Source organism: Thunnus albacares, chromosome 8 (assembly GCF_914725855.1).
Source record: "Thunnus albacares chromosome 8, fThuAlb1.1, whole genome shotgun sequence".
Taxonomy (NCBI): domain Eukaryota; kingdom Metazoa; phylum Chordata; class Actinopteri; order Scombriformes; family Scombridae; genus Thunnus; species Thunnus albacares.
This window is the reverse complement of record NC_058113.1, coordinates 5991082-6008308: the sequence shown is the minus strand read 5'-3', so window position 1 is coordinate 6008308 and position 17227 is coordinate 5991082. Positions and strand designations below refer to the sequence as shown.

The following is a 17227-nucleotide window of genomic DNA, read 5'->3' as shown; positions in this document are numbered from 1 at the left end:
TGCAGAAGCGAAGCATTTGAAATCCAGAAATTAGCTCACTGTGAAAGAGCGTCGCATTTCTTCCTTTCTTTCCCTCTCTCTCCTCTAAAGAACACTGAGTGAATGCATGAATAACTGAAAGCATCACATCACATTCCCCTGCCTTCCCCTCATGTTTTCCACTCTTGTTTTTGGCTTTGTTGTTGTTTAAAGCTAAGGCCTCTTTTCATGTGAGCACATGATAAATAGTTGAGAACACTTGACGCCAAACCTTCAGTTTTTCCTAACCGCGGTGAGTCTTTCAGGGGAAATTGATGACACAACACAACTTTCCTGTGTAGGTTTCTTCGCGATTTTTGTTGTTATGGATAACAAATTTGTACAGTGAAGCACGTGTATGAGCATGCTGTCCCTCTGAAATGATCACACACTGAACCGAAACATGAACCAAAGGTTTTACATCACTTTTGTGAAATGAGGCCTCTCTAAATGACAAGCACAAAGTCTAAAAGAGCATTAAGTTGGAGAGAGAAAGAAATGGAAATGGATAGTCGTCCATTTCTGGCTAATATTTCTTCCTCCTCTCTTTCATTCTCTCTCAGCTTTAACTAGGTTTAGTGTCACATAACTACAAAGCTGCCAAGCCAAATCATGGTAATGGCCTCAGAAGTCAGAACTACATGAAAACTCCCCAATGCAGCTGTTTGAGTCAGAACTTGGCTAAAATACATTTGAATCTGGTTTCAAATATTAAGACTACTTGTGGTGTGTTAGGTTTGTCTTTTAAGGCACTCAATTGGCACAGTAGACTTCATGTATTGAAAGTGTATTCAGCTGGGTTGCCATGGTCAATTTTGGGTTACAAAGCTATGTCTTATATGTGGATGATGAGAGATAGTAGCTTTGTATATGAATCACTTGTTCTTTAACCAGAAAGAAAAACATGAATTGACAGGAGAATTCTGTTTTTTCTTACATAGATGTTTTTCCAAGAACTGTGATCTTTTGATTTTGGTCCCAATAGATGTGAAGGATGAGATTATTTCAAAATACTACATCTATCATTGTGACTTAAAGTACTAAAAACAACATTTCTCGATCTGTTGTTTTTCTCCTTCTTCTTCGCCTCTGTCACTCTCCAGGTTCAGCTGTTGTACGAGCTCCTGCTCAGTTGGAGCTCTACGTGGGCTCGTCTCCAGAGGCATGGCATCCTGCGTCAGACTTCCAGTATCCCAGAACCCCCAGCTGGTGCTGCTCCGTCCTCCCCAGTGCGCAGCAGTGCTGGCACCGCGCTGCCGGACACCAGCACCTGCAGCCCCTCTGCAGATTTTGGCTCCCCCACCGAGGTTTGTTCTGCTCAGCTACACATTTCATTTTGTCAGTGAGGTTTTTGCTTGTTTGTATTCTTTCCCTGTTTCTTGATTATTTGTGTGAAGGCAAGTCTGGGATTAGATGAAAATGATGAGTCTGCACACTTGAGCTAAAAGTTTTATACACTTGCAAGCCAACACATTGCACCATTGCTACCAATGAATCATGTAATAATACTTAAGTTACTCTTGCTTTGGAATAGTTCACTATTTCATCCATTCATTTGTGTACTTACTGATTTATTTAACTGCTGTTATTGCTCCTTAATAGTATACAGCACAGTATCAGCCACTTTTGAACTCTTTTTGTCATTGCCAACATGTGTTTCTGGCATCACTCCTTTCATATTGTGCTATTTGATTAATAAGAGACTTTACTCTTACTATACCCTGCCAGCACTCATAGCACTAAGGTGCTATGAGTCATGCAATAACACATGCTATTTAAGCCTTTGTTGTATACATAGTTCTGCTGCTGATTTATGATTTTAAGAACAAATATTGTATTTTTTATTGTTTTGAGTGGTTGAGTCAGTACGAACACATGCAATTTGTCTAGAAAAAACTGTTTTGTTTGGAAAGGATTTTCAAAGTTGGGAAAAATCACATCAGTGCTTGTGTTTCTTACATTATTTTTTCTTACCCAGAACAGATACTCCAGATAGACTGAGAGCTCTGTTTGATTCATGTAAGCTGGGCCTTGATTGAGTATAAACCTGCCTCTTAATTTGGGGAAAACAATAACCTGTATTTACATTTTTTGCTCAGATAAAATATCAAACCCAGAGAGTGAAGTATGAAGTGAAGCAGTGCGTGCAGGCATGTGCAAAGCCAATGGAAAAATTACAGTCAGAGTTTTTGGGGGACAACAACAAATGTTGAATGTTATTTCTCCTCTCGTTCCTAGGTGATGCTTATCTCAGGCTGAAACAATGTGGCAGTACTTTTTTTCCCTCCTGTCTAGTACAGTAGCAGCAACAGTGACTAGCTGGGGTTTCCATGGCCTCGGGGCCTTTGCCTCCAGGGGTGCTGTGTATAGTATGTGTGTTTGTGAGAGAAAAGTCAGATGCATAAAAATGGTGGTTGTGAAGAGTGTTTGTGTTGTTAAGCAGTGGCAACCAGCCCAGGGTTTAAGGCTCTTTGACCACTAGGGCCCTGTCAGCAATGTGGGGCCCTCGGGATCCCAGCAACACCATAATACCACCCTGAGAGGTAATAAAGTGTGTCTGTGTGAGCACATATACACAAAAAAAGTGTTTCATATGTCAGTGTGCATTTGTGTCTGCATTTGTTTCCGTGCGATCAACATGTGCGTTGCGTCATATGTGGACCCGTAGAAGTGGCAGCAGTTCAGTACAGCAGTGAAGGCCTTATGGTATAGAGCGTCTATAACAAGGCCACAGAGGCCCCTGACAGCCCACTTGTCACTGTTTACCTAAGTACAAACACTGGTAGAAGTGTTTAGTCCTGTGGGAGGCTGGGTGATTGAGCAAGAATGTAGGAGCTGTTTTGATAAGTCTCAGCAGTAGTGGCAGCAGTCTCTCCCCAACAACTACGCTCCCCCACCCTCCTGCTTCCCTCCTCTAGTTCTTCAACTACATCCAGGCTACAGCACACCCCAAAAGCCCTTTAACAACAGCCCCTTCCCAACTTTTACTCCCCTCTCCACTGTTGAATTAAAGCAATAATCTGACAGTTTCATATGAATGTCTTTTGCTTGTATATGAGTTGATATAACATAGTATTTATTAAACAAGGTTTCCCTTTAGTCTTTCTTTCTTTCCTCTGGTTTCTCCACTTATACCTTTTAATTCTCTTTCTTCTCATCTTGATTCCACCTCAGCTCACCAAATTTTGAGTCTGACCATAGCCCCCCCCCCAAAAAAAGAGTTCTTCCTAACCTGATCAAAAACCTGACTACCACCAGCGATAATGACTCATTTCATTTATATATAAAGGATTAAGAAATGAGGTCAGAACCTGATGGGAAGAGCCACGTGTCCAGCTCTGATTCTGTTTTTCTCTTCCCCCATCTCTGTCAATATTTATCTTTTCATTCTTTCTTTTCCTCCACCCACCCGTCCTTCCATCCATCCTTCCACCTCTCGCACTTCCCCTTCTCCTCTCTACTGTCATTCTCTCTTACCACATCTCTCTCATCTTCAGCTGTTTCCCCGCTCTCTCCCTCTATCGTTTCCTTTTTTTAATCTTTTATCTGTTTGTATCACTAAACCTTTCCTTTGTACTTTGTTTGTACTCTCAACTTTTCTTTTTTTTTATCCCTCCACCTGTGTTTAAACCATTCTCTCTTTCCTGTCCTCCTTCACAGTCTGTCCTTTCCTCCATCTTTCTTTGACACTTCCCAGCCTGCTGTTGTCTTCCAGTGTTTGGGTCTCTCTGATGAGCAAAGACAAACTCTGCAGAGAAAATAAACCCGGATCCTCAGCCCGTTTATAGCACAGAGGCCTAGGAATTAAACTGTATACTTTACAACTTGGCTTGTAGAGGTGTGGGAAAATAGCTCCCTCGTAGAATGTGTGTGTCTCTGTGTGTGTTTGGGGCCCCAATCTGGCAGCTCAGGAACGTGGCAGAGCCCACCTCTACCAACACCAAACCACCACATCTGTTTTTCAAGGCCTCACCTTGCTGAGAGGAGCGAGGGGGGGGGGCATTTTTATACACTGATAAAAACAAGAACTGCAACTTTGGTAAATAATGAAAACACTTTCAAAGTATCATCTTTACAATGTCTAAATATATATATATATATATATTTGTATTTTTTTGTGTTGTAAATACAAATATTAATGATCTTCCCTTCAATATGCATTCTTTTTTTTTGCACTCACTTTTTAATCTCATCTGCTTAAAAAACACCATTATTGTAAATATTACCCTCACTTATGCATTTTCTTGTGATAGAAATGCAAAATTATAGTTTTAGAATTTTTCAGATGTTGACTTGAAAGTATACTTCATTTGACAACTTTGCTTCTTTATTTACATATTTCAGTTGGTCTTGGATTCCAGGTACCCGTTAAAACATCTTGAAAGTCTTAGTTTGTTTTCGCTAAAGAAAATTTAGATATCTTGGATTTTGACTACTCAGATGCACAGCAGTTGAAATCAAAAGCACTTCTTATGGTTTTGTTTGTTTTCTTACATTTGAAACTATTCACAATTGGCAAAGTTCCTCAGTTGAGACTTAAGATTGATTTAAAAACAATTCTGTAATTCACAAAAATGCAGGGATGTCAGTCCGTTCATAATTTCTCTTTATTCTTACCCCAGTAAAATCAGCCTGTATGAGATTGAGAGTTTAAAAGTGACAGCAGTGGTTCTGGCTGGGAAGCAGGGGTAGTTGGGTGTCCGATGCTCCAGCGTAACCACGCTACAGTACACAGTGGTCTGAACTTCCCACAGCGCCAGCGGCTGGCTCCTGTTTCCACACATGACATTACAGAGCCTAATCCTACCGACTGGCCAGAACTGTAAACTAAACAGTCCTAACCACACACACACACACACAGACACACACTCGCAGAGTGCTATGTTTTGACTCCAGCTCAACAATAATTAGTCCCCAAATGGCAGTTGACACTAGAATATCTCTCATTGAGACTGACTGAACACCATTACTACTGGGCTCATATTACTCACTGCCAGTCACTGTTATTACACACATAGACACAGACACACACACACACACACACACATCATTCAATGTTGTTGTACTTGTGGTATTTCTATTCATACGTACAGTATATAAGTTCGTCATTTTGAGGGGTATGAAGCTGTATATTTTGTTATATACTGTATGTAGATAGAGCAATATGATATAATATAGGACTGTAATTCCCCTGCATTCAGAGCTCTCGGTTTTCCCTTCAGTGTTCTCCTGCCTAAATTCATGCTTGTACTTCTGGTGCATTCCTCAATTTGTTTTTTTTTATCTGATATATTTTAAATCTAAATACTTCCTGAAGAAAATGCCTGAAAAGATATTTTCACTTTTCTTATTCTGAAAGCAAATGCTATTCATGGAGCACATGTTTCTCATCAGTTGGTAGTGGTCCCCGTACACTGTAATGTTGAATCTATTTTTAAATCGGCATAATCCTTAATTTATTTATATGATTGTCATCTGTTGTTATTGAGCTCTGTTGTCAGTCACCCTCAACTGCGTGATTAAATTAAATTTGCAAATTAGTGTGGGGCCCTCATCCCTCCCCCCAGCTGTGGAATGGGGACATAGTTTCCTCATCTGGATCCTCTTTAAGACACTGTAATCAACCCAGCAGCTGTGGGGTTTCTAATTGAGATGGTTGATAACCTCCTCACCAACCACAGCCAGGCTCGATAACCATGACACAATCTGTCATTACCACGCTGCAATGGGAAAAGCTGTGGAAAAAGTTAAAACCCTGCAGTGCCCGTGCTGCAAATTGCTATATTGTTTGTTTGCAGGGTTTTCACTTTCCGAGTCAGCCAGGCAGATACATGTTTGGAAAACAGATTTACCAGGAAGACAGAGAGAGAAATAAAAAATGTCCCTAGTGCTGTCATCCTATGTGCCTTGCCAAACCCCTAGTAATGAGATGAGAGCTCACAGAAGGCAGCCTCCTCCGCCGCATCCTGCTTGCCTCTCCACCTCACCCCCCCCACCTCCTCCCCCGCCTCCGGTCTTCACTTCCCATTCTCTCCCAGGCTGCAAGATGTGTGTGTCCTGGCGCACTTGAGTGAAAGCAGGCCATGTGGGTGCTGGTGGCTTAGTTTGGGGTTAACACCAGTGACAGCTCCACACAATGGCCCTTTTCCCCCCACATCGCTCGGCTCTGAGTGGAGTTCTGCTCACCAGACACTGATGTCATCTACACGGCAAAAGACTCGAAAGCCGGCGGTTGCTTTGTTATGGCTACATGCACAGCGACAACACTTTCAAACATACGTATACATTCACCAAACACATGGTTGGACATGCATACAAACAAATAGACAAACTAACAGATGCAAGACAAATATTTAAGGTAAATTTTGTAACCATGTGTATGTTCTACCATGAAGTGTCATTTCTTATTTGTGTTTTGTGTTTTAGTTACCAAGTCTTACTAAGAAAAATGTGAGATGTTAATGACTCATATGCTTAATTTTCAGGCTCAAATCATGGTTTGTTACCATCTAATAAGCCCTGATTGAACAGATTCTGTTTTGCCTCCCTAGGGTGACTCTGTGCCAGCCGGAGATGACAGTCCATTTGCTGACACTGTAACTCTGGAGCAGAAAACTAGCAGCATTGGTGGCACCAGTGGGAAGGTCAGCCTTTGGATGCAGTGGATGTTACCCAAGGTCACTGTTAAACTGTTTGCTCCTGACCCAACTGCAAAAAAGACAGGTACCTTATCCATGACATAACACTCACTGCTCTTTTTTGTCATAAATTGATCCAGTTGATAGATTGATAATCACAGCAGTGTTCAAACATCTGATTTGATGTAAGATCTCTGTGCTTTATGTTCATGTCTGCAGCAACAAGAACATGGAAAAAATGTAATAACTAGCTAGACAGCATGATTAGTGGCAGTGAAAATGTCTGAATAAACTTTATTATCTGTTATTAAATTAAATTTCAGATCTGATAAATCTTTGTAATAAGAAAACAGGGTGAACTTTCAAATGTAGAGTGGGATTAGTTTTTAACACAGATTTGTCAGTGTGTAGTGTCAAAGATTGCAGGAAGCTATTCAGAGTTTTAACAGTCTTGTTGTATCAACACTTAAAGTGATCACCCCCTGCCTCTTCCAGCAGCAGCTGGAGAGAAGGAGGGATGGAGGGAAAAGACAAATAAATAAACGGGTGATGAATCCCAAGCGAACTGCCTCTTGTCCCCTTTAGATTTACTGGGGCGATGAAAGGCTAGATTTACCTTTAATTGGTGCCTGTAATATTTAGCATCTGCCAACCAGATCGCCCAGCTTAACGTCTTTAATAGTGGAAACGGAATGTTTTGGAGGACCTCACAGAGATGGTTTGACTTAGAGACATCCTAACTAGGCATTATTTTGGATTTCGTCTTAATATGTGCCATCTGAGTTGCAAGATGAACTTACACCAGATTTTCTGTATGCAATGCATTAAGCTTGTTATTGAAAACAATTTTGCACATAGGATATTACTAGAATTGTATGTATGCAAATATTAGATGCCTAATATGACAAAAACATTCTTGGAGATAAGCGAATCACAGAGATGACTGCAGACAATCTGCTATGATGTAATATGTTTTCCAACTGCAAAGGAAATAAGATTCTTGTCTCTCCAGAGAAATGGAAAAACAGCCATTCCAGAGGTATTGGTTCTTGAGTATAATGTTATGCTATTATGTGTTGGAAGATTAGAGGTAGAAATTCAAGCACGAGTCTCCAGAGGCTCTGCTTAAGGCACAAATCAGTGGTACACTTTCCTTCTTTTAAGATGAACCATTTAAGACGAAGGGACTAAGGATTTCCAGTACTCTTTCAGGTTGGGTTTAGAGCTCATACATCAATATCAACACCGTGTTCGGAGACTATGAGTTTCTGAGTATCTAACAACTTGGGAGAGTTCTTTCCACACAGTATCCACAATAAAGCTGACAAGCCTTGTGTTTCAGTATTAATAAGCCATTAGGAACCTCTGTGTTTCTCAGAATCACCACAAGGCAACAGTACAACAACAACAACCATAGTTTCACATGCTTGAAGTCCATTTTCCCAAGCTAGCCTGTGATTGTGGGACTTTCTCAGTGGAAACAATGAGAAAGACAGTTAAGCTCACAGGCTTGGTTCAATACAAAGTTAATCAGTCCGTCTAGAGTATGAAGCTTACTCACTTTGCTGGCAGTGGGTGAGTTTGTTTGCACACAAGGTGCACTGAGGAATGCACACGCAATACATTTATATAAATACATAGACAGAAAGGTCTATATGAACATTCAGTATTGCGTTAACACACACACACACACTCTCTCCTCATTGCGGCGGTTTGAGGGCTCTTATTCATCATATTTGTCAGACGAGATCTTTTGCCTTCTTACCCATGTTTTTTAGTATGACTCCTTCAGTGTTTGCCAAGTACTAGGGGAGCCATGCGGCATGCTAAAACAAAAACAGAGGGAGACACTCCTGACATTTGCAGTGTTATAAACTAAGGATTCATGCACAGTTAAGCTGCCTAATGGATATATGTATTTCTACTGCACTCTACTTAAAGTAATAATCTGAAAATGTTAAAAATATAATTATTTTTTGTTATTTTCTATCAGAAATGTGTGTCATCAGTGAACTTGAAGACCTGAGTGCCTCAGTAGATGTCCAGGATGTTTACACAAAGATCAAATGTAAAGTTGGCAGCTTCAACATCGACCACTACAGATGCAGGTAGAGTATGTCTACTAGAAGTGAATTTAAATACATGTACATATACTGTATGTATGCTGTTGTTTTGCTGAACTTCAGTCAGCTAGCAGGAATGGGATTGATCATTATACTGTAGGTACATTTCCATCCACCTGTTTTTATTTGCATTTTCAGTTTGGGCATGAAAAAACTTGAGTGGAAATGCCAAAAATCTCAAAATATAATAATAATGTGACATAGTGTAATGGAAACAGATTTAGCGAATAAATGATAACGTACATGAAACAGCGCCCACTCAAGCTTCCACTGAAGAGATGAAAAATAGCAGCAGACAAAAACATCATATTTTTGTGGACTGATGAAGAGGCTCTAACACTCAAATATTATATTATATTATACATGAAACAAGCATAAATGCCATATTTCCATCATGTTCCATCTGCTCTTGTAAATACGCCATCTTGTTGTGCCCTCCTCTGGTTCTGGTTCTTTGGTTCATGAGTTATGACTGGAAAATTGGCCCCACCAACTGTTTATCTTGATGAGTCAACTCCTAATATTTGCACAATGGCAGTAGATGTAAACGAGCATTAAATTGAATTTTCTTTTAGCAATTTTCTGGGAATTCTGTTCAGATCTGTGCTACATTTGGATGAAAATCTAGCTAATGTCATGCCTAAATATTTCGGCACTGGCTGATACAGTGATAAAACCTGGGACGCTCTAGTTAGAGGACTATTTCTGTAACCGCCAGGTCACGCTGCTGGCCCCATACACTTGTGCTCTAAGAGTCTACACACACACACGCTCTCTTTACCACCAATACCACTAACACTTTGTCTGTTCCCACTTCTGCTCATAAGGGTGATTTTTCGGATTATCACCCCAGCGTCATCGTCTTTCCAGACAGCTGTTGCGGTGGTGACCACAGACTATTAGGCAGATGGACGGACAGACAGACAGACACAGAGACAGACAGACAGACAGACAGACAGATGGACCAAACGACTGGATGGACCAGTTGAATGGGCTCTGGGCTGGCCCAACTCTGACTCACAGAGCAGAGGAGTTCAGTCAGTCCGTCAGTCATTTTCTTTCTGCCTGCGGTGTCTGAATCGATTCACAGAAACATTAACACGTTGTTAGGGGAGGAAAACCGCTGGGCGATGTTCCACTGCATCCTTATGGTAATCCTTCTCCACGTCAAGTTCCAGTCAAAATTGGGTAATTTAACTCAGGGCTCTTAAATTATGAAAGCACATACTGCAACACAATGAAACTGAAGCTGTGACTAAAGACTTGAGGGTTTTTTTGTTTGTTTTGTTTTCCTACGTCCCACACACTCTAAATCTAAATCCTTATTTTTCTCTGTATTTCTTAATCCTCGCCTTGATCACATACCTCTGCGATGGAGTCAGCAGCTCTAAGTGTGCGCTGTGTACGTGCCTGAGGTCTCGTTCTGTTGGGAAGAGACCACTTAGCAGGAGGCAATTCCCCCTGTCTTGGACTGAGGAGATAATGAAACAGTGTTCTACTGCTCCAGCATGTTGCATCCAGTGGACCAGAGCGTGTTTGTGTGTGTTTCCAAGTGCGTATGCCTACATGCCCGTGTAGATACGTTCCTCTCTGATGGAGCCAGATAGATAGCCGGAGATAGACCTTCCTGGGCCCTACGCCCATATTGAACCCCATCATTAACAATCAATGCTTGCACCACTGATATGATAATAGATATTAATTCTGATTTGCCAGATTTTTAAATCACCTTAGCTGAGTAGTAGGCATGTCGGTATAGGTCAGAGAGGGACTGAGACGATTGAGTTGGCTTTGAACCTCATGATCTAGCAAGGTTCTTGCAGACCTCCCTGTTTCTCTATAGTCAGTTGATTTATATTCTGTCAGGCCACATATGTTACATACAGTATGCGGTATCAGCTTCAAGCCAGGACAGTGTCAGTGGTTAGACCGTTTCTGAGCGTGAAGGTGTCGTGGGTCATTATATCATACTACTCTGCTCTCCACAGGTGTGTGTCCAATTGCTTCTGAGACAGAGCCAACCTTAATCTCTTTAGTAGATCTCTGTGCCTTCCTAAGTAGATAATGGGTCAATTTTCTCATTTCTAGGTTATTTTAGTTTAATGTGCATTTAACAACACGGTCTCAACGTACTTTTAACCCACCAGAGTTCTGGCAGACAGAAGCTCTCCATCATCCAAGCCAGGTTACAGTCATGGCTGTTTAGGACACAATGGAGGACCTATGGGCTCCTGGCCCACGCTAATCTGTATCATCCACATATACAAGAGAGCCCACAGGGGTTGGAGTCCATATTAATCATTCTGAACAGATAATTGTTTGGTATTTGAGCACCAAGCCCAGGTTATTTGTGTGCAGCGGGTCAGATTAAATCAAGCTTGACAGAGAGAATGTCTCATCTGGCCTCAGCTATCTCACTGCTGGAAAATGAATGGAAAGTTAGATAGGGCAGGCCAATATGCGAGGTAAATATATATAGTAATTGAATCTCTGATTGTATCAAAATAAGAGGAGGACAAGAAAGGGTGGATGAGGGAAGGAGAATGACAGAGAGGGAGTAAAATGGGAGGATGGAGGTGTGGGATTCTCTCATCATGGAGCAGAGGAGGGGAATTAAAGGGGACATAGAAGTAAGGAGGTGATGGGGTGATTGGTTATTAAACTCTGTAGGTGGGTGTTTCTTTTCCAGTGGGAAGTCCAGAAAACTAGAAAACTCCGCTTTTCCTCCTCATCGTAGCCAACTCTCCCCTAGCAACGGTACTCCTTAAACTGTTCTGAAACGCAGGGACACCCCCCAAGAGAGGATGGCCGGCGACAGTTCACCCGTATTCACTCCAAGGACCAGCTCGCACAAATTGAAGCTGATGTCTTCCAGCTGTTCCACAAATGGCTGGGAGTGAGGGATGACAAGATGGAAGCAGAGAGAGAGAGAAAAGAGAGGGATGATGGGAGAGATGGAGATGTGTGGGGGGTCCATATATATTAGTCACTCTTACAGCTGAGAGGGGAGATTACAAAGAGATATTCACACGCACAAATAGGATCGTCTCACACACGCACACACACACACAGAAGATAACGATTCATGAAAGACATTCACACACAAACACGCTCACTAGTAGGCCAACTCTTCACTTACTGAACTCCTGGTGTCCTGATGGGGTGTAATGGAGGCACAGGGGGCAAGCTGCGTGAGAGGGTGGTGTAAAAGAAGTAACGCAGATGGTGTTGAACCATTTCCATTGTGTGAAACGTGTTGCCAGTAATGTGTTGTGCATGATTTGGCACCCTACAGCAACTGTAATAACACTGTGCACGTATACAGTATGTCTGTGTGGGTTATATACTGTGCGGGTTTTAGTGCTGCAAATTGCGATTGATAATTGCTTTGTCTGTTTTCATGTTAACGTCTTTTAATTTCTACTTCACAGGTGCTTTCTGCTTCTTATGGATGACCACAACAATAAACGGAAATTCAATGTCACAAAAATAATGTGCTTCACATGATTTATGTTTAGGTCATTTCCTCCAGTAAATGCTTGCATTTTTTAATAATACCTCCGTGGACTGTTTCTAAAATTCAGCCTAAATCCGAAATTTACATACATACAGTATATTACATACATTAGCTACATATATTGCACTCCTCCAGGCTTCTGAAAGTTTGATAAAAAATGTTAATATCAGCCTGTGGTTAATTTATCTAAAAGCTATTTTGTAACTACAGACTATTGCTATTAAAGAGATATTATCAGTCCCTGGCACAGCAGTACAAGAAGTCCCAGATGCCCAATTTAAGCTTGGCCTTGTGTGTCTCTCCAGGCCAGGGCAGGGCTGGCACTCTGGCCACTGTGAAGGACTCATTCTGCAGTGCAAGGAGATAGCCGCGGTGAGGCCTCTGCGTGTCCCAGAGCAGCCATAGCAGCATTAGGCCTCTGTATACTGTGCCTCTGCTATTCTGCTGCTCCTAATCAAGATTCCTCATCTCTGCTCATGCTGGACAGACAGGAAAATAAAGGAAAATATATGATTGTTTTTGGCTGCAACTCAGGGTGTCCACACATGTAGCATTGTGATACACCCTTAAAATTTTGATGAAAACAGAATGAAAGTACAAATAAATTTAAAGTACTACATTCCCCTGTCTCTCCAGTGGCTAAATAATTGAGCCAATAAAAATCTGATGACAACCGTTTTTCTTTGTGTGTGAGGGGAGGAGACTGAGACCTGGGGCCTCCATTCTCATGTTGATTAAATCTTATCCTGGGGATGGTCTTATACTTGTGCCAAAGACACATTTACAGTAAGGATTCCTGCATATGTGTCGCAGAGGGCAGAGTTTACATTATTAAATCAGTCTATTTAAACAATGAAGACTGCATACTTAATAATTTGAGAAATTGTTTCTCAATATTTATCTTGCGTAGAAGTCCTGGATTTCAAATACCTTTAAATTCGACTTTTTCCACTCAAATTACTACTCATCTCAGAACAGTTACATTAGTGTTATTGCTGAGAAAGTATAAGACCATTCCACAATATTTCAGCTGGTTCAAGCTGGTGCAACATCCCTTTGGTTTTAATCAATATACTCTGAATTTAATTTTTCCAAAATTTTTAAATACTTTTCTATCCTCTATCTATTTTTTCCTATTCTCTTTTTCTGCTTACTTTTTTCTGTCTGAATACATGTACTTACCTTCTCTGCCCCTCTTTGGGACTTCTTTCCTTCTCTATCCTTTTCTGTGTCTACTTTCTCTCTCTCTCTCTCTCTCTCTGTCCTCCTTCCCTCTCCTCACCTCCAGTATGGAGGAGGGTATTCGGAGCTCGGGCAGCTGTGGAGGAGTGGTCCTGTCTTGCACTGACAAGCTGAACAGACGCACTGTGTTGGTTCGACCCGTCAGCAAGCAAGACTCTTTCAGCCACTTCTCTGGCTTTTTCCCTCCTGTAAGAATACAGCTCTTCTTCTTTGTAGTAGGTTCTGCTTAACCTCCATCAACAGTGGCTTAAAAGTTCTGTGTGCTCCTCAGAGATGTTTAAGAGGCCGGTGCTTTGATTTGGTCCTTAACACTTTTACTGTTGCTTTGAAAATGTTCACCACTAAACTGTAATCAAAGCAACAATCATAAATTAATAAAATCATTCACATAATGCTCTAAAGGAAAATACACACTTTGTCTCTGAGGAATGTACTCTAAATTTGAGTTTTTTAAAATGTATTTATTTATAATTATTGCAGAACCCTTCCCAAATGGGCACATGACTTTATGCTTATACGCTAATTATGAACAGCTGTTTAGTCCACTGTTGCTGGGTGTTTTTGCAGACTACCTTAATTTTTGAACAGATCTGCCTTTCTTTTAATCATGCAGCATTTGGAGATTATTTTCTTTTATTTAATTAATATTTGAGTGATTCTCACTTTACTTTGTAAATCAGTGATTAGATTGGAAATCTGGCTTTTCTGAAAAATCAGAAATATGCTTTTTAATTCAACCCCAGTAGAATATAGATAGATAAAATTTATGCATCTCATAAAGGGGCTTGAATTGCAACTCCAATCTAAATTACTGCACAGAAAATAAGAAAATTTGCTTTAGAACCCTTTTTTGCTGGTAGCTTCAGCTTGGCTGGCTCTTTTAGAGTTGTGTATGGCAATAGAGAGGGCTGTTTTTCTTGGCAGAAATTAAGTCTTGTTCTGAAAAGCAAGTGGTCAGTGTAAACCTTATGTCCCAAACTCATGAAATTTAGATCTCGAATGTTTGGGCAATTTTAAAAGAAGCATTGTTCAATTTTTGGAAAATAGCTTTTCTAAAATGATCCGTATTGAATAAATCAATTTTAAAATTCAATCATATACATGTCAGTAAATCTTGCCCAATTTCTTTTTAAGAAAAAATTTACTTTACCCCAAAAGGTATTTATATTGTGAAAGCTTGAGTTATGTTATTTTTAACCAGGCTTAACCTTCATCCAAGAAATCAGGCCAAGATAAATAACACTGAGCAAAGTTTTTGTCTGGGATTGCTCTGTGTGATGATGGTTCCTATCGTCATTATGATTTGTTCTGTCTCACCACTGGCCAGACGGCAGCCAAGGTCCTGGAGGGCTCTCACCAGCAGCATGGCTTCTTGTCCATCACCTACACGCAGGCTGTCACCAAAAATGTCCGTCACAAACTCACCACCCGGCCTGAAAGGCCATCACGCAGCAGTGCTACTACTGCCAGTCAGCGGGTGACCACTGATCCTCTAGCTGACAGCTCACCTCAGTACCTGAGAGAAATCCTGCTGACAGCCCAGCCCTTTGATGTGCTGCTGTCCTGTCCCTTACTGGCCACTGTCGCAGGAGTGTTTCAGGTAGGAAAAAAAACTGAGCGTCTGTCAGTCTGTAATACCAGTGTTGTATGTCAAGATTTGAGCCACATGTTCAACAACAAAACAACCGAAAACCTTCACTTAAACTCTCTCATTTTTAATGCGGTTTGGTACGCTACTCTCTGGTGAGGATTTTTCTGTTGTCGCTGCACTTTTGAATCTGCCATGAAAACAAACAACAACAAATATATATTATTTGTACTTTTATGTGATCTTCATTGTAACATTCTGGCACGATGTATTTTCAGGCAACAGTACCAAGACGCTACAGAGAGCGTGGGAAGTCAGCAGGCCAGCCAATGAGAAGCCACACACTGACGTCTCGGTGTTTGCCTCTCATTTACATCAACACCAGTGTGATCAGAGTCTTCTGCCCTGGAACACAAGACAAACATACAGCATCAGGTTAGAGAACTCCTCAACTCTTTTGAACGCGCACTTGTGTACACACATGGAAAACTTTACGACAATGGGACAGTATTATGTCACGGGATATGTTTTGGATTCTTCAAGTCTGTGGGCCTTTATGAAAGCCCTTGTCATGGCCGACCAGACATAGCAGAGCCACCACATTAGTATGCAGAGACATTTGCTAAGAGAAATAACTGAGGTTCTGAAGAACCAACCACAGTTATATACACTCCTACAGATCATAAAATCATTGTTTTGTCTGCTTGTTGTAATGACTAATAGTGGTAAAACTGTACTAAAAAAAAAGCTCTATAAGGCTGTTTGTGTGTGTGTGCGTGTCTGTGTGCGTGTGAGCGTGTCTGTGTGTGTGTCCCTCTATTCAATGTATTTGAATTGTGTGTGTGTGTGTGTCAGCAGATCCCCATGTGAAAAAAGAAGACACCCTAGTCCTAAAGCTGGGTTCCCTCAGCATGGCTCCTCAAGCTGATAATCCCCTGACCCGTACCGTGCTGCGAAAAGACATCTACCAGTAAGACAAACTTTCTTCTCGCTACAGCCTCCTTGTAAAATTGATATAATGGGTTTACATGTTAGACAGGAAAATTGATATTTACTGTTTTCCATATAAAAGCCATTTTCACCATTTATGACTCGGTTTTAGTGAGATATTTACAGAATGTCTTACGATAATTCAGAAAAGCCAATTTTTTTTCAAATGTGATAAAGAAAAATGCAGTATAATCAGATGCATATTAACACCATTTATCAATTTAATACATTTTTAAATTCATGCAGAATAATTAAACTTCCCAATTCTCAGTTACTTTGCTTGCACGGCAGGCTGATTTAAAAACGACAGTCTACATTTAAACCTTTGCTATTTTTCTGTCTCTTCTGTGTGCACTTGCTGGCATACTGTATGTACAGTATATCCTCAGTTTCTCAGTTTCTTCAGATGATGTGCAAGACATTTATCACTGACTCTACCTCACAGTCTCCTTTCCCCTCTGCTCCAAGTGTTAACTGTTGTCTCTCACACCGATCCTGTTATCACACCCTCACAGCTTTATCACATTCCGTCTCGAAGACGCACACACCACAGGTACTACAAAACCTGCAAGTTGACCACAGTTCATTAAAGGTGCCGCTCAAATTTGTCTGACCTCAAGTCACACTCCATAAAACCTGTTGTGAGGCAAGTGTTACTGGTGTCTGTTTGTGTGTCCATGCGTGTGTGTATGTGTCTTTGCTTGGGTGCACATGTTTGCTGCCTCGTGGGAGGTTTTTTTTTTTTTTTTTTTAGAGCAGAGCGAGTGACAGCGCCACATAGTGGTTAATCTACCCAAGCAATGACAGAGAGCAATGAGTGACACCTTGGGGGTCCGCCGGGCCCTCCAGCTGAAACACAAGACTGTTGACACAAGCCCCCCGTGCCATATGGATCAAAGCTGCTAGGCAGGAAAAATCTGGACTTCTGAGGGAAATAGCTCCGCGCAAAACACATTTCCCTGCTATAGGCAGCTAAGAGAATCTGGATTGTGTCATAGCTGCCTCGAAACCGCAGCCTCACAGCGTGTGTGTGTGTATGTGAGCATTTGTGTGAATGGGCAGATATGGAGCTGGCAAACACATGTAATGAGGGAGATAAAAGTGGTGCCTA

General features: G+C 41.2%; 1 protein-coding gene across 5 annotated transcripts in view; it reads left to right on the top strand.

Moving 5' to 3' along the window:
• LOC122986693 (vacuolar protein sorting-associated protein 13B-like) overlaps positions 1-17227 on the top strand; it is a 342876-nt gene that overhangs the window by 184537 nt on the left and 141112 nt on the right. For 2 of the 5 annotated variants that reach the window (XM_044358001.1, XM_044358005.1), the window contains 7 exons: positions 1122-1325; positions 6570-6741; positions 8650-8764; positions 13585-13726; positions 14866-15138; positions 15405-15561; positions 15982-16096. In XM_044358001.1, the coding sequence (XP_044213936.1) occupies positions 1122-1325; positions 6570-6741; positions 8650-8764; positions 13585-13726; positions 14866-15138; positions 15405-15561; positions 15982-16096 (1178 nt within the window). Of the gene's footprint in view, positions 1-1121; positions 1326-6569; positions 6742-8649; positions 8765-12601; positions 12669-13584; positions 13727-14865; positions 15139-15404; positions 15562-15981; positions 16097-17227 lie in introns of those variants that run through there. The other 3 variants (XM_044358002.1, XM_044358004.1, XM_044358006.1) reach the window with 3 other exon arrangements.